The sequence below is a fragment of the Portunus trituberculatus genome, chromosome 35 (genome assembly GCF_017591435.1).
Source record: "Portunus trituberculatus isolate SZX2019 chromosome 35, ASM1759143v1, whole genome shotgun sequence".
Classification (NCBI taxonomy): Eukaryota; Metazoa; Arthropoda; class Malacostraca; order Decapoda; family Portunidae; genus Portunus; species Portunus trituberculatus.
Genome location: NC_059289.1, coordinates 2,952,604 through 2,970,103, shown reverse-complemented (window position 1 = coordinate 2,970,103; position 17,500 = coordinate 2,952,604). Strand labels below are relative to the sequence as shown.

The following is a 17,500-nucleotide window of genomic DNA, read 5'->3' as shown; positions in this document are numbered from 1 at the left end:
AGAAATCAAAGAAGGAGAAGGAAAGAGATAAGAAATATTGCAAGGAAGAAAAGAAGGAGAGATTGATATTGAAAATGTAATAAAAGAATGACTATGAATAAATATGTAAAAGCGATGAAAGTGAAAAAGGAAAACTAGTGGAAGAAGAGGGGAGGAAAGAGAGAAGGAAATATTTAGAGAAAAATGTGGAAAAGAGGTAAAAATATATACAGGGAGGAGGAGGAGGAGGAGAGGAAGATGAAGATGATGACGAGAAGGAAAAGAAAGAAAAGGTGATGAATGTAATGATGGTGATAAGGAGGAAGAGCAGGAAGATGATGATAGTGATGATAATGAAGAAAAGAAGGGTAATGATGAGGGCAAAGATGTGTAAGACGAAAAAGATGATGATAACGAGGAGATGACCATGATGATAACAAAAAGACGGAGGAGGAAGAGGAAAATGATGCTGATTATGATGACGATGGTGACGAGGAAGTGGAGGAGGAGGAGGTGGTGGTGGTAGTGGAGGTGGTGGTGGTGGAGGAGAATAAGATTATGATTAGAAAGGGTAGGAAAGGGAAGAAAATGATTATTATGATGATGAGAAGGAGGACGAGGAGGAGGACGAAGAGGAAGAGGAGGAAGAAGATTGTGGTAACCAGGAGGAGGAGCAGGATGAAGAAATAGATTGTAATGACGAGGAAGAGGAGAAGAAGGAGGAAGAGGAAGAAAAGGAAGAAGACAATGATTAAGACGTGGATGAGGAGGAGGAGTATGAAGAAGAAGAAGAAAAAAAAAATACCAAAACTAAGAAGATAACAAAAGATTAGCGCAGCATGACGTTTTTTAATTCATTTATTTTTTTTTTTTTTTATGTAAGAGGGAAACCAGGCCAAGGGTAACAAAAAAAAAGGCCCACTGAGATGCCAGTTCCCAAAAAGGTTGAAAGCAATGTAGATAGAAGGGATGGCAAATGAATGAGATGGGTTGAATGACGTGTTGTGTTGGTTTGCAGGACAGCGGAGCGGCAGCAGCGGGGAGAGTGAGGGCGGGGGCAGCGAGACCTCCGCCCCCCCGAAGGACGCCCCCATCAACGGCAGGGCCTCGGGGACACCCAGGGAGGAGGATTCTTCAGACACCGACATGGAGATCAAGAGCCTCGACTTGACCGGTGAGTATCCTGAGAGAGAGAGAGAGAGAGAGAGAGAGAGAGAGAGAGAGAGAGAGAGAGAGAGAGAGAGAGAGATTTTATTCTTTCTTATTTTTGTATTCTCCATATTTTTTTCATGATTTTTTCGGTTATTTTTATTTGTCTTTTGAGGTGGGAAGCTGGGAGAGAGAGAGAGAGAGAGAGAGAGAGAGAGAGAGAGAGAGAGGGTAATTGTCTGTATTTCTGTTTTCATTTCCAAGGTTATTTTTGTCATGTTTTTCCTCCTCATCCATTTTTATCCCCTTATATTTGTGTAAGGTGAATGTTCCTTCTCTCTCTCTCTCTCTCTCTCTCTCTCTCTCTCTCTCTCTCTCTCTCTCTCTCTCTCTCTCTCTCTCTCTCTCTCTCTCTCTCTCTCTCTCTCTCTCTCTCTCTCTCTCTCTCTCTCTCTCTCTCTCTCACACACATTTTCTTTTGCGTTTAATATCATCTTCCATTTATCTCTTCCCTCAATATTTTCAAAACTTCTTGTATTTTACGTCAAAATTTTGCACTTTTAATTTGTTTATGATTCACGCTTTCCTCCCACACTCTCCTCTCACTCCTCTCCCTTCTCTTCCTCCTCCTACTCTTCTCACTCCTACTCTCATGCCTTCTCTGTTTGATCTCTCTTTCTTGTATATTTTTTCTCACTTTTCTTCCTTTTCTGATCTACAATCATGTTTTTATTTCTTTACGTTTGTGAGTTTCTTTTTTTTTTCCTTTTTTTTTTTTTTGGTGTGTTTGGTGTGTTTTGTGTTGTATTGATGATGTTCGTTGTGTTGTTGTGTTTATGTTTGTGTTTTTATCCATGTTGTGTGTGTGTGTGTGTGTGTGTGTGTGTGTGTGTGTGTGTTATTTTTATTGTTGTTCATATTCATTTTTACCTATTCCTGTTTTGTCCGTGATTCTTCTGATATTTTTTTTTGTTACCATTCATTATCATCTTATCACTACTATTATCATTGTCATAAGTGTTACTACTACTACTACTACTACTACTACTACTACTACTACTACTACTACTACTACTACTACTACTACTACTACTACTACTACTACTACTACTACTACTACTACATTCACAAAACAAGAGGAAGAAAAGCAATAGTTAGCTTTGGTCTTCATCTGAGAAAACACTGCATAGTCCAGAAATAGACCAAATCAGGTACTGGGATTTATTTTTAGGTGTGCTAAAAGTAGAAGTGGAGTTGGTCATGCTTCATCGAGATTACGCTGCACAGTTCAGTTGCCAATGCTGTAGGAAGGATATAGATTTATTAGAGTGAGCACAAAGGGGAATGACTAAAAGAGGGGATGAGGAGAGTCCCTTACGAAAGAAGTCAGGTCCCTCTTAACCTTTGCCTTTCTAAGGAATGTAAATCTAAAGAGGGGACCTGACGGAGTTCTTTAAGTGGTATAGGGGATGTGACAAGGATGACGTAAGCTAAATTCTCAGTATCAGTGATCAGAACAAGAAATAATGTGTTCAAGCGCCAGAAAAGTTAAATTGAAAAAAAACGACAGGAAGGAAGATTCTCAAGTGGAGTGGTACGTGAATGGAACGGACTATTAATGAGGTTGTTAGTGGTGAGTCATTAGTGAACCTTGAAAAAGATTAAACGAATTTGTAGATGGAGATAGGTAGGGGAGCGCCACGTGTAGTCCTGATGGCTTATTGCAACTTCCCTCACGTTCTTATGTTCTTGTAATTATTCACTCTACCACAACTTCAACCACTGTCCCCACGCACACACACACACACACCACCCATGCCCCAGTCAACACCTGAAACACCACTGCTTCATCATGCACCACAAATCAGTCAAGTTTTCCCTCATCCATCACCTGTGTTTTGTCCTCCCCACGCTGGTCCCCGCCCTGGCCCGCCCCTCGCCGATGGCCGTGCCCTGGCGCGTGGCGGGGTAGCGCGGGTCAGTCTGAGGCAGCGGCAGGGCCCGGAGAAAGAGCGCCCGATGTCCTGGGAAGGGGAGCTCTCAGATGCAGATGTCACGAACAACGCTAAACAGGAGCCGGTGGTGAGTACTTGTGTGTTTGTCTGTGTGTTTGTCGCTCGTATTCAAAAACGCTTTGCTCTCTCACCACGACTAAATTCCAAGGCCACAGAGACGACTAGCCGGTTTTTCAAGACTGTTTCTCCTTATAATAATCCAAAAATCTTGCCAGTCCATCACCGGAACCATAAAAATGTACCCTTAAAAACATGAGCATCTTCAACTAAAGCCTTTTGAAAGTAGTGATGGTGAGAGACCGAAACATTTAATTAAGAATACTGGCCTGTGTGTTTTTGTTGATCCATAAGGCCTTATTCTGAAACTCTCTGCTTTCTCTCTCTATTATTTGCAAAGGCTGGTGAGATGATAAGCCAGATTCTTAAGATTGCCTCTGTTGATAATGTAGAGTTTGTGTCAATTTGTCACTAAAGTCAGAGAAATATCCTTGAAAATCCGTGTAGCTTCAATTATAGTTCTTTTTATAAGTGAGGGAAGTGCAACGCAGAAATGTTTCAGAATATGGTGTGTGTGTGTGTGTGTGTGTGTGTGTGTGTGTGTGTGTGTGTGTGTGTGTGTGTGTGTGTGTGTGTGTGTGTGTGTGTGTGTGTGTGTGTGTGTGTGCGCGCGCGCTGTTTCCTTCCCCTCCTTCTTTTGTCCCATTTTCCGGCTGGTCGCGTCTCCTCTTCTTTCGTTCTCTTCTCCTCATTCATCTCTTTCTCCTCGACTTTATTTTTTGTTTTGTTTGTTTCTTTTTTTTCCATCATTTTGTTCGTGTTCTTATTCTTATTTTATTGATCTTTCTTTTCTTGTTCTTCTCCTTCATCTTCTTATTCTTATTCTTATTATTATTTCCTTCTTCTATTCCTCCACCTTCTTGTCTAACCTGAAGGAAGATTTCTATTTTGGCTCTGTGTTGGTGGCGAAGAGGAGAAGGAAAAGCAGACGAAGAGGAGGAGAAGGAGGAATAAGGAAGGAAGGAAGGAAGGAAGCAGCTGTTTTGAATGTGGTGTGATAGAAGGAATATGTGATGCTTGTTGTGTACTTGTCATGTACTTGTTTATACTTGCACCTGTGTGGTAATGTTAATGAGACACCTGGACGTGGGAAAGAAAATCAAGGTAAGTCCTCAAGGTTTTGTTGCCCTTTAATTTTTTTCTCACTATTTCCTCTGCCTCTTCTTTTTCGTCTTTTTCATTGTTTTTTTTTCCTTCTTTTTGTTGCCTTCGTCTTGCTGAGTAATAAGGAAAAACCGCCTCAGTGATGCCGCCCACTCGTTCTTTCCTTGGTCCGTTCGTTCGTGTGTGTGTGTGTGTGTGTGTGTGTGTGTGTGTGTGTGTGTGTGTGTGTGTGTGTGTGTGTGTGTGTCTGTGTGTGTGTGTGTATTTGAAAAAAGATCCAGCTGTAAGATTTTTTTTTCCCTATGGAATCCTGTTCAGAGAGAGAGAGAGAGAGAGAGAGAGGATATTTATAGCGATTCTGTTGCGGTATTTTTATATATTCATCAACGTTTCCTTGTCATTACTGTAAGTCATCATTACTCACTCGGTCTTCCTCACCCAACACGTTCCAGTTCCGTCAGAAGTAAGAATTATATTGTCTATGTTGACCTTGTAAACATTTTTCCTCCTTTTTTTTTTTTTTTTTTTTTTTTTTTTTTTGTAGAGGATAAGAGATGAAGTAATATACACAAAACATGTTATTTTATCACTCGTGTGGCTTGTTGACTTTTAAAGATTGTGTTATATTTTTTCTCTTTTTTGTATTTTCTTCTTTCCCTCTCCTTTCCTCTCCTTCGATCCTTCTTGTCATTAGTTTGTTAAAGAAGATGAGTTGTTGAGAAATACGTGAATATTTAGATGAAACGGAACGACAAAACCTAAACTGACATTATGCTTCATGTCTTACGTTCATTTGTTTTCCTTTTCCATCTTTATTTCTTTCCTACTAACCTTATTTTCATTTTTTTGAGTCAATTTCGGCGATGAATTATTGAGAGTCCCGCGAATATTTTCAGATGAAACGAAGCAACAGGAAATGAAACCAAACCGACACCGTGTTCTATCTCTTACATTATTTCCTCTTTCGATCTTTGCTTCTTTCCTTCGGTCCTTATTTCCCTTCATCCACTGCCGGCAATGTAACTTCTGAGACCGCGTATTTTTAGATCAAACGAAGCAATGACAAACAAATGCAACAATAGAGTTATTAATACCACCGTCACCAACACCACCATCACCAGTAGCAACAGCAGCTGTATACGTACAAGTACCACCACCACCGCTACTAGCACCACCACCACCACTACTAGCACCACCACCACCACTCCTAGCACCACCAGCAGTCAAGTAATCGAAGTATTAGCAGCACGAGGATCCAAACACAAACACTTCTCACTCTAACCTCACACAAATCAAGATAACACCAAACCAATCTATCCAAGTCATGACAGACACACGCCACAGCCTCACACACCCTCCCTCACACACCCTCCCTCACACACCCTCCCTCACACATCCTCACACACACCCTCCCTCACACATTCTCACACACACCCTCCCTCACATACTCTCGCTCCCACACCCTCCCTCACACACCCTCCCTCATACCCCGACCGGATGTAAGGGGTGAACGGGTTAATGGGGTGATAGGATAGGCGTAAGGGAGTGGTAGGGATGGAGTATGTATTTCTAGTGTTCAAGGGAGTGGTATGATTAGGAAACATTGGGGAGGAATATTGAATGGCTGACTAGGAAGGGGGAGAGGTGGAGGGTGAAGGGTGAAGGGTGAAGGGGTGACAGGGTGAGGGAGTGGTGTGGGGTGGATGAGTGGAAGGGAGGGTGGTCAGGTAGGTGGGTGGTCGTATTGGTGGATTACTGAAAGGAGTGGGTATGGAGGTGTGGTGTTGGTGACTGGAGATGAGGCAGGGAGATAGTGGAGATGAGTGGACGTGAGACGGGAGTAGAAATGAGTGGAGATGAAGGGAATTTGTGGAGATATGTAGAAATGAGGAAGGGAGGGGATATTGAGCAGAGATGAGGTGGAGATGAGTGGAGATGAGTGGAGGTGAGGAAGGGTAAGGGTGTTACGACAAGGGGGTTTCAGGGGAGTGTACCGAGAAGTGAAGGGAAAAGGGGGGTGGAGGGCAGGGAGCAAAGGGGTCAGGGAGAGAGATTATAGGGTGTGAGGGGCACGTGTGGTGGTGGATTAGGGAGGAGGAGGAGGAGGAGGAGGAGGAGGAGGAGGAGGAGGAGGAGGAGGAGGAGGAGGAGGAGGAGGAGGAGGAGGAGGAGGAGGAGGAGGAGGAGGAGGAGGAATGTGATGATGATAATGATTACAACAACAACAACAATTACATCAACTACAACTACTACTACTACTACTACTACTACTACTACTACTACTACTACTACTACTACTACTACTACTACTACTACTACTACTACTACTACTACCACCACCACCAATGCAATAGCACCATAAATCATCACTGCAGACAACTAATTCAAAACGTCTTCACTGCTTATCACAGACTTTCCGAATCTTCACACTGCACACTTTAAAACTTCACAAAACTGGCGTTGCATCAGTCCCTCAAGTGTTCGCTCGCTCGGTGCCTCCCGGTGATAACTTGCGCCTCGCCCTCAAAGACTCCCTCAGTAGTAGTCGCACTCGTCCACACATTAAGCACTAAGCCTCAGTTGTCTTGTGTCTCCTTAGCTTCTCTTTGCTTCTTTGCCCTCGCCACCAGCAGCTTCATAAGGCGGAGACAGATCTCAACTCTCTAAAAGGAAGGAAAATATTGTGATAAGGTAGATTTTAAAGATTGCTTCTGTTCATAATGTAGACGTCTTGTAAATTTACTACTAGAGCCGTAAAAATATCTTTGAAAAACCCACGTTGCTTCAAATATAATTTTTTAACCCCTTCAGTACCGTGCCGCGTTTTCTTATTCATTCTGGTTATTTATTTTGGCGATTTTATGCAGCTTCAGAAACCTATGTGGGGATTAGAATAGTAAAGACTCTGATCATTTATCTTTTTACTCTCATAGACCCTTCCTAATGCAAAGAAAACCGTCTAATCGTACCCAAAAAACATGGTAGAAGTGCTTTTCAGTGTTGAAGGAATTTAAAAGTAATATAGCGTAAAGCAGCCAGATTTTGCCAGCCTCTGTCTTTCATCGTACCTGTGACTTCAAATATTCCAGGCGGAGGTTTGAAGACGCTGCATGGTGTTAGAGTTGCTTTCATACTGTTTTCTGAGAGGACTGGAGCCTTCAGTGAACTTGTTTCCTGTTTTGTTGTAAGGATGGAGCCGCCAGTCCGTTCAGGAAAAAAATAGGGAGTAGGTACGAAAAAAATGGTTCAGTAGTGAATAAATAAAGTAAAATTTGAAGTGTTACTGGGTTAAAACAAGAAAATAGGTAGATAATATATGAACTTTAATTAATTTCTTGCCCCTGTGGTAAGGAATAATTAAACTTGCATCAAAAATAAAGATAATTAGACTAGAAAACAGAAAACGTGGAATCGGACCTTTGCACTGAGCATGAAAACCACAACAGGAAATTATGTAAACACGAAGAAAAAATAATATAAGGAAAATGATCGTAGTAAGAGCATTAGTCCAGCGAGCAGGAAAGTACAAGACAGTGGAAGTAATTGAAGGAAGTAAGGCCAGGTAAACAGGTAAGGGAGAACAGTAGAGAAAAGAAAGGAGATTAACAGAGCCAAGAGAGGGAGAATAGTCGAAATTAGAGAGGAAAACCCCTTCAATACTGAGACGCATTTTTACTTTGATTTTTTTAGGTATGATGAAACGATTTTATTTGCATAACGAAGAGTCTAAAGAGATTAGAAGAATAATGGCCAGAGTCTTCACTATTCTAATTCCCACATAAGTTCTGAAAGTGTAGAAAAATCGCAAAATAGTAACCAGAGTGAATATGAAAATGCGTCATGGTACTGAAGAGGTTAATTGAAAGTAAAAGAAGGTGAAGAACAGTAGAAATGAGTGAGGGAGATAAAAGAAAGGGAGACTAGTGGAGTTTTAGAGATAAAGGAGAGTAGTTGAAGTAAGGGAGGAGGAACATTAAAGGAGATAAGAGGGAGATTAGTGAAGGTGAAATGCAAGGGAGAATAGTGGAGATGAGGGAGGAAAGAAAAAGAGAACCAGAGATCAGGGACTAATGAAGGAAGGGAAATGAGAAAAACCAATAAAGACAAGGAGAATAGTGGAGATAAGGGAGAGAGGAGACTAATAGAGAAGCGAGGGATGGACAGAGAGAGAGAGAGAGAGAGAGAGAGAGAGAGAGAGAGAGAGAGAGAGAGAGAGTTGTAAGAGAATATTTGGAATGAAGCGTCTATTATTTGCGTAACTCTCATCCCGCTCCACACGAGAATCCATTGTGAGGGCGTGAGGAGGCGGCGGTGGGCGGGCAGGTGACGCAGGCGAAGCGGCTCTGGTTACAGGTGAGGCTGCACAGGTAACCAATTTAGCGGCGCAGGTGAGAGGGTTTCTGTTCTTTTGTTTTAATTAATTGTATTTTGAATCCTCCACGCTCTGCTCTTTATTTTTTTGCTTTTTCGTTTCGCTGCTAATTGCTGTTTTGATTTTTTTTTCCCGTGTTTCGTTTGTTGTTTTGTTCACCTCCTCTTCCTTCCCTTCCTCCTCTTCCTCCATCGTAGTTGTGTTCTTGTTTTCCTTCTTTTTTTTCGTCTTTTATCTTCTGTTACTTTGTTCTTATATTTCTTATTCTGTTTTTTATTTGTCTATTGTTTTTAATCTTCATCGTGCAATTCCCTTCCTTCATTATCATCTCCCTCACTTCTCCTCCTACTCCTCCTCCTACTCCTGCTCCTCCACTCCTCATCCATCTCGACATCAAACCAATCAATTATTCAAGCAGACTTTTCCCCGTAGACTTTTTCACACAAAACATTTATTATTTTTTTACCCTCCCTTCCACTTCCCTTTGCTTTCCTGACCGCCGCTTCCCGCCCGCCGGCAGAAGTGGGGGACGCGGAAAGGACTGTGGGAGGGAAGGGCGCATCATCCCGTCGGTTTCCGTGGAGGGATCACTCTGCTAAGCTCCTGTCACGTGGGTTTGTTTGTAAACAGTTACCATGGAAACACAAGAAAGAAGGAAAGAGTGGGTGGATGGCTGATTGACTGACTGACTGACTGACTGGGTGGCTTGCTTCAACTATAGACTGGCGTGTGTGTGTGTATGTGTGTGTGTGTGTGTGTGTGTGTGTGTGTGTGTGTGTGTGTGTGTGTGTGTGTGTGTGTGTGTGTGTGTGTGTTCATGTTTCCTATTTCAGTGTTTGTTTAGTGTTCTCTCTCTCTCTCTCTCTCTCTCTCTCTCTCTCTCTCTCTCTCTCTCTCTCTCTCTCTCTCTCTCTCTCTCTCTCTCTCTCTCTCTCTCTCTCTCTCTCTCTCTCTCTCTCTCTCTCTCTCTCTTCCATACCGCCACTCCCGCCATTATGCGAGCTGGAAAACAGGTGTGGCAGGCCTCTCTCTCCCTCTCTCCCTCCCACCCACTCTCCCACCCTCTCCCAGTCACATGAGATAATCTTAAGGAGAGAAGAGGAAAGGTGCGCCGAAGTACAGGTGGCGTTTATGTATGTGGAGTGTGTGTGGATGGCTGGGTGTGGAATCGCCTTTCTCAGAGTGGAATAGCTCTTGCACACACGCACACACGCACAAGAGGAGGAGGAGGAGGAGGAGGAGTAGGAGGAGGTGGTGGTGGTGGTGGTGGTGGTGGTGGTGGAGGAGGAGGAGGAGCACGTCACCCTCAAAATCGAGACCATTATGCAGCGTGGGAGGAATGCGAGGCGGTGCTGGAGAGAGAGAGAGAGAGAGAGAGAGAGAGAGAGAGAGAGAGAGAGAGAGAGAGGAGGACCAGATTTCACACCTCGTCGCCGCCTTCGTCAGGAAAATATTGGGATCAAATTGCTTAGGGGAGATGCAGTCATTCTCTCTCTCTCTCTCTCTCTCTCTCTCTCTCTCTCTCTCTCTCTCTCTCTGTGTGTGTGTGTGTGTGTGTGTGTGTGTGTGTGTGTGTGTGTGTGTGTGTCTGGCTAGAATTAGATGAGAGGGCCCATTGCGTGTCTCCTCTTAAGGACAAGGGTCAAGACATTGCAAAATCGACCACCACATAGTAGGAACGTAACAAAGGCCTCTGATGCAGCCGCCGCAGCCGCCCTTTTAGCCTCTCCTCCTCCCCTGCATCCACTCCTCACACACACACACACACACACACACACACACACACACACACACACACACACACACACACACACACACACACACACAGCAAGGCATAACAATCTCTGTATTCTTTCTGACGTCATCGGTGTGAGCTCATCGTGACGTTATAGCGAAGATAAAGCGTATTATTTACAGTGACGTCATTCGAATATCGCTATGCTGAACACCCCCCTCATCTCTCTCTCTCTCTCTCTCTCTCTCTCTCTCTCTCTCTCTCTCTCTCTCTCTCTCTCTCTCTCTCTCTGTCTGTCTCTGTCTGTCTGTCTCTATCTCTATCTCTATCTCTATCTCCGTCATACATACAGTGCTAGTTCCATCTTCTTTGCACTTCTACTACTATAAAAAGACCAAAACAAACTGGGAATGAAGTGCGCACATTGTCCCTCTGTCCGTCCCTTATCGCCGCCAGATCAGGACAGTCCCTATTTCGAGATGTTTACTCTGCGCCGTGTGACGTAAAGCAGCTGGTCTTGAGGTCGGGAATGTCTTGACGTCTGTGTGGCTCGCGGGTTGCGCTTAAGAGGTTGATTCATTGTCCTGAACCCTGCGAGCGCGTCTACAACCAAGCTTCAGGGTGGTTTGTTCAGCCAGACGACCAGGAGCCAGACTGGAGGGAGGAAGGGAGAGAGGGAGAGGGAGAGACAGATAGGGTTAGTTTGTTTTTTGGGGTTATTTTGATTTTTAAGGTAGATTTGTTGTGTTTGGTTTGTGGTGTCTAAGAGAGAGAGAGAGAGAGAGAGAGAGAGAGAGAGAGTGTGTGTGTGTGTGTGTGTGTGTGTGTGTGTGTGTGTGTTAGGTTCCCTCGTTTACCTAATATTTTTCTGGATTTTTTTCTTTTCTTTTTTAATGCCTTTTTTGTCATGTATTTCTTTCTCTTTTTATTCTTTTCTCCTCTTTGTTCTTCGTTTATTTCTGCTGTTCAGTTTTTTTTTTTTTTAGTTTTTTTTCTTTTATCATCTCGTCTGTTTTTCTTTTTCTTATTTATTTATCTTTTTTTCTTTTCTGCTCCTTCACTTTACCATCCTTATCTTCTTCTCTTCTTTGTCATCTGTATATAATTTTTCCCTTATTTTTTCACTAATTTCTTTCTGTGTAACAATTCAAAGCAGATGAAATAAACATCACCGTGAAAAATAACAGAGAGAGAGAGAGAGAGAGAGAGAGAGAGAGAGAGAGAGAGAGAGAGACTTACTCACCACTCCTCATCAAACTCTTAACATGACATTCTCCTTTGTGACTTTCTTTGCTTCTCTCTCTCTCTCTGCTGTTGCTAGGTTACCTCCTGCTTTCCCTCCCCTCTCTCCTCCCTTATCTCCCTCCCCCTTCTTTCTCTCACGGCCCTTTTCACCTGCCGCCCACACTTCCGGAGGCGTGGGCGTGGCAGGAAGGGCGCGACGGGGCAGGAGGTGGAGAGGAGAGATGGAGGGTGGGAGTGGTGGGAGTGGTTTTCGTTGAGGAATGCTGTTTTTGCTGCCCACGTGATGCTGGGGTGTGGCACGGCTGTTCCTTCCTACTCTTCCTACTGCGAGGGACAGTGTCTAGACCAGGAGCAGCAGTTAGGCGTGTCAATAAAGGGACGAGAGAATAGAAGACGTTGCTTAAGTTTAATTCACTCAGATGTCTTGAGGGCTTAACTTTTTTTGCATCACATGTCTTAACTCTTTCACTGCGATAAGCCAGCACCTTAGCACTGGAAACAAAAGTCTTAATAAACATCAACAAAAGAAAAGGAAAAAAAGAATTAGAATAGTAGATTTATCAATTTTTAACCAGGATGAGCGAGAAGAAAGACCCCAAAATACTCAATTATTGAAAGCAGGCTATAGTCCAAGTTACGTTGGCTTCCGAGGCTGCCTTTATGATACCAGGAACGGATCATGAAGAATTCCGCGTCATCGGTAGGAAAATCACCAATGAAAACACGACAGATCATCTCCGTGCGTGGCCTTTGGAAATAAAGAGACGAGAGAACAAAGCTTGCAAGAACACGAGTCTAGGTGTGGCCGAAATGTGGCTGCCTCGTCTTCGAACACTGGAGATTAGAAGGGAGAGGAGGAGGAGGAGGAGGAGGAGGAGGAGGAGGAGGAGGAGGAGGAGGAGGAGGAGGAGGAGGAGGAGGAGGAAGAAGAAGAACAGGAGACGAAGGAGGAGGAGGAGGGTTGCCTGTCTGAGAGAAGCTGTTGGGGTGGGGCAGTGTCGGGATGAAGGGCTGCATCTAAATATGGGGACAGTGTCGGGAGGGGCATGTTTGTGGCGGGGCAGCGGGGCAGAGAGGGAAGCAGACGGGTGGGGCAGGTGGAGGAAGAAGAACACCTTTGTAGGGCAGTGTCCAGGTGCAGGTCTACCTCCACATATGGGTCCCGGTGTGTGAAAGGTGTGCGGGGGTGTCATGAGGGAACTGCCGGTATGAGTACAGGGGCGCGGTCGGTCAGGGCAGTGTCTGTTAAGAGGGTGTGGTGAGGAACAGTGCCACGAGGGAAAACAAAGGAGGAACAAACTGCATAGGACTTTATTGGCTGATTCTTACGAGGTTCTTACGGATGAGCTGTAGTTTTAAGCCCCTTGAGTACAATGATTTTATACACCTTCAGAAACTCATGTGGGGGATTAATATAGTGAAGACCCGGGCCAATAATCTTTTTGACCTCCATAGACTCTTCCTAATGTCAAATAAATGGTCTAATCGTACACAATTCTTAGATAAAATGCGTCTCAGTATTGAAGGGGTTAAGTAAGAGAGAGAGAGAGAGAGAGAGAGAGAGAGAGAGAGAGAGAGAGAGAGAGAGAGAGAGGACGCTAAGATCAAAAGTTACCTAACCTGTACGCCTCTCGTTTTCTCGTCTCCACTAAAAAGGGAATGTCTTTATTTGTGTCTCTTTTTTTCCGAGAGTCTATTCTGTACTTGCTAATTTGAAGACTTGCATGACCGAAGAGAGAGAGAGAGAGAGAGAGAGAGAGAGAGAGAGAGAGAGAGCAAATCAGAAAAAAAACAGTAGAGTTCATGCACAGACACACAAACACACACACAGGAGGGAGGAAAGGAAAGAGGGAAGCAGGAGGAGGAGGAAGAGAAGAAGAAGAAGAAGAAGAAGAAGAAGAAGAAGAAGAAGAAGAAGAAGAAGAAGAAGAAGAGGAGGAGGAAGAAGAAGCAGGAGCCAGACAAAGCCCTGCATATTTCTGTTCATCATCATTCATCATTCATCAGGATCACTGGATGCGTCTCCCCCTTCCCGCCTTACCAGCAGCCGCCCGCTCCTCCTTTGTCCGCCCCGCCCACCGCCATTCCCGTTATTATTATTATTATTATTATTATTATTATTATTATTATTATTATTATTATTGTTGTTGTTGTTGTTGTTGTTGTTGTTGTTGTTGTTGTTGTTGTTGATTTTCTTTTATTTCTTACTTCTTACTTTCGTTTCTGCTTCTGTTTCTTCTACTACTTTTCCTCCTCCTCCTCCTCCTCCTCCTCCTCCTCCTCCTCCTCCTCCTCCTCCTCCTCCTCCTCCTCCTTCATCTGTTCTATCCTTACCTCCTACTAAGTATGTAGCATCTGTACGTGTAGTTTAGTAAACGAGTGACCTCGTTATAGGTCGCAAGGCCTCCTGTCACTCGTCTTTCCTATGTATTCCCTATGTATTCCTCCTCCTCCTCCTCCTCCTCCTCCTCCTCCTCCTCCTCCTCCTCCTCCTCCTCCTCCTCCTCCTCCTCCTCCTCCTTACTGTGATGTGTAATACGGTAAAAGATAAAAATAAAAATCGTAACAACAGAGAGAGAGAGAGAGAGAGAGAGAGAGAGAGAGAGAGAGAGAGAGAGAGAGAGAGAGAGAGTCTATCAATACTTATACAATTCAATCTTTCCAAGAACTAATAAGAGGAAACATTTATATATTTTTATGATTTCTTCCCAGTTCTTCATTAATTCTTCCATCCTGCCTGTGCCGCGTCAGGAGTCTCTCTCTCTCTCTCTCTCTCTCTCTCTCTCTCTCTCTCTCTCTCTCTCTCTCTCTCTCTCTCTCTCTCGGTAGCTCCTTGTATCATCAAATTCTTTATTATTCTTTTCTTTTCCTCCTCCTCCTCCTCCTCCTCCTCCTCCTCCTCCTCCTCCTCCTCCTCCTCTTCTCTTCTTACCCCAAATAAACTCCTTACCCGGAGTAACATAATCACACAGTCTAAGCAAACACAGTAAGAGGGTGGAGTAGGTGAGAGGGAGTGGGCTGGAGTGAGAGGAGAAAACGAAGAGAGAGGAGTAAAGCATCGGGATAAGGGAAGGAGAGGAAAAGGAAAGGCAGATGATAAAGGTGGTGAAGGGAGTAAGGAAAGGTAAGATAGTGGGGGAAGTAAGCAAGGTATGAATAGGGGAAGGGATAGAAAGGGGAGACTGAAGAATGGATGAAGAGGAGGTTAAGTGAGAGAGGATTGAAGATGAGGAGGACGAGGAGCAGGAGCAGAGCAGCAGCAGCAGCAGCAACAGCATCACACACGAGGGCATTCTAAAGTCAACACGAGAAAGACAACTTAAAAAGAAAAAAAAAAGGAGCAAAAAATGAGAGCGAGAAAGAGAGAGAGGGAGAAAAAAAAAGGTCAAACATAACAACACAAAGCAAGTCCTGTGTCCACACACACACACACACACACACACACACACACACACACACACACACACACACACACACACACACACACACACACACACACACACACACACACACACACACACACACACAATCTTTTCTCAAATCATACACACTTAAAATGCAAAAAAATACACGTTTTTATCCGCGGTCTTGTGTGAAAGGAAGGATGAAAGCAAAATAGAACGAAGGACAGAGCGATAAAAGGAAGATACAATGAAGGAAGGAGGAATAAGATGGAATTGGAAGGAAGGAAATGATGGAAGAGATAGAAGGAAGGATGGAAGGAAGAGAGAAAGGACAAAGTAGGATGAGGTGATGCAAAACAGAAAATCTTCGAATGAAACCAAAAGGAGAATAGGAAAAGAAAACGTAAGAAATTATGTAAAAAGGGAATATAGGATAATTGGAGGGGCAGCTAGAGGAAGAGAGAGAGAGAGAGAGAGAGAGAGAGAGAGAGAGAGAGAGAGAGAGAGAGAGAGAATGAATGAATGAATGAATGAAAGGTAATAGATGGAAAGAAAGACGAATATTGTAGGATTTTTTCTACCTTCCTGTACCTCCTCCCGGTGGCGCTTACTCCTCCTCCTCCTCCTCCTCCTCCTCCTCCTTTTGATACTTTCATACGCTGTTAATTAACTTGAGAAAGAAGATAATCAGAGTAGTTAAGCTTGAGAGAGAGAGAGAGAGAGAGAGAGAGAGAGAGAGAGAGAGAGAGAGGTCAAAGTGGGGGTCATGTCATGCCCTTTAGGTGACCTTGGCCCCGTTAGCTTGACCGGAGGGAGGGAAGGAGGGAGAGGAAGAGGGAGAAGAAGGGTAGCTGAGAAGAGAGAGAGAGAGAGAGAGAGAGAGAGAGAGAGAGAGAGAGAGGGAGGGGGGAGGGGGGGAGGGTACCTTTGTAATGGAGGACCCGCCATGATAACCATCTTGCCTTGTTAGTGTTCCTCGCATCACTAAAGGGGGAGTAGGGAGGGGAGGTGGCCGAGGAATGGGTTAGGGGAGGGAAGAGAGGATAGGAAGACCAGGGGAGGGGAGAAGCGAGGGAGGCACAGGAGAGGAGAAGGAGGAGGAGGAGGAGGAGGAGGGAAAGGAGGAGACAAGTGGAGGGAAGAGGAATTTGTGGGAGACAGGATGATGGGAGGAAAAGGAAGAAGAGGAAGACAAGGGGAAAGGAAAGGAAAAAGAAAGAAAAAAAGGAAAAGGAATGGAATGATTTTAAAAAGTTGAAAATGTGTCATGATTTTGAGAAAGCAAGGAAGAGGAAAAAAGGAAGAATTATGAGAGAGGAGGAGGAAGAAGAAGGAGGAAAAGGAGAAGAAAAAGGCAATGAGGAATAAATGGAGATTAGTAGCGTATGATGGAGCTAGAGAATATATTATGAGAAGAAGAGAGATAGGAGATAGAAAAAAAAATAATTGCAAACGACATGGAAATTAACAACAGAGAATGATAAAAAAAAGGAAGAAGTGAACAATAGAACTATAAGTCAAAGGAAATGAAAAATAAAACAAAACATAAAAAAAAAACATTAACGAAAGAAAAGTAAAAAACATGAATAAATAAACATGAGAGAAGAAATAAAAGAGAGAGAGAGAGAGAGAGAGAGAGAGAGAGAGAGAGAGAGAGAGAGAGAGAGAGAGATAAGTGACCAGCTGGCTTTACAAGTACAAACTCTTCTCTCAGAATAGTTAGTGACACAACAAGGCGTTACAGTGCACAGAGATGAGTGTCCACCAAAACCCCTCTCCCTCTCTCCCTCTCCCCCTCCCTCTCCCTCTCCCTCTCCCTCTCCCGCTCTGTCCTTCTCTCTCCTTCACGAGTGTCCCTCCTTCAGCCTCCCTCACTTATGGCCTCCTTCTTAGTCTTTGCTCCTTAATTCCTTTTCCTTCCTCCTTTGCCTTTCCTTCTTCTTTTTCTTCTTTCGTCATTTTTTTTTATCATGTTTCTCTTTTCAGTTTCTTTCGTTTTCTTTTGTTGTTATGTACGTATTTTTCTCTTTTCTGTGTTTTCGTCTTGTTTTTTTCCTTATTTCTTTCTTTTTTTTTCCTTCCTTCCTTCCTTCCTTCCTTCCTTCCTTCCTTCCTTCCTTCCTTCCTTCCTTCTTCCTCTAAATATTCGCTCTTATTTAACTCATTCATTCCTTTACTCCATATTTTGTTTTCTTCCTCTCTTTACTTCTCCCTCTTTTTCTTCTATCTATCTCTTCCTCTTTCCTTCCTGCATTCCTTCCTTCCTTCCTTCCTTCCTTCCTTCCTTCCTTCTGCGAATATTTCTTTTTAGTCAGTCAAATCTTCTCTTCCTCTTCCCTCAATTATTTTTCCTTTTTTCTCTCTCTCTCTCTCTCTCTCTCTCTCTCTCTCTCTCTCTCTCTCTCTCTCTCTCTCTCTCTCTCTCTCTCTCTCTCTCTCT

At 43.7% G+C, this 17,500-nt stretch overlaps 1 protein-coding gene across 3 annotated transcripts in view; it reads left to right on the top strand.

The window, feature by feature from the left end:
* Nucleotides 1-17,500, top strand: part of LOC123512918 (nuclear hormone receptor FTZ-F1 beta-like) — a 177,115-nt gene that overhangs the window by 83,664 nt on the left and 75,951 nt on the right. For 2 of the 3 annotated variants that reach the window (XM_045269574.1, XM_045269575.1), the window contains 2 exons: nt 998-1,153; nt 3,044-3,210. In XM_045269574.1, coding sequence (XP_045125509.1) covers nt 998-1,153; nt 3,044-3,210 — 323 coding nt within the window. The remainder of the gene's footprint in view (nt 1-997; nt 1,154-3,043; nt 3,211-17,500) is intronic. The other variant, XM_045269576.1, reaches the window with a different exon arrangement.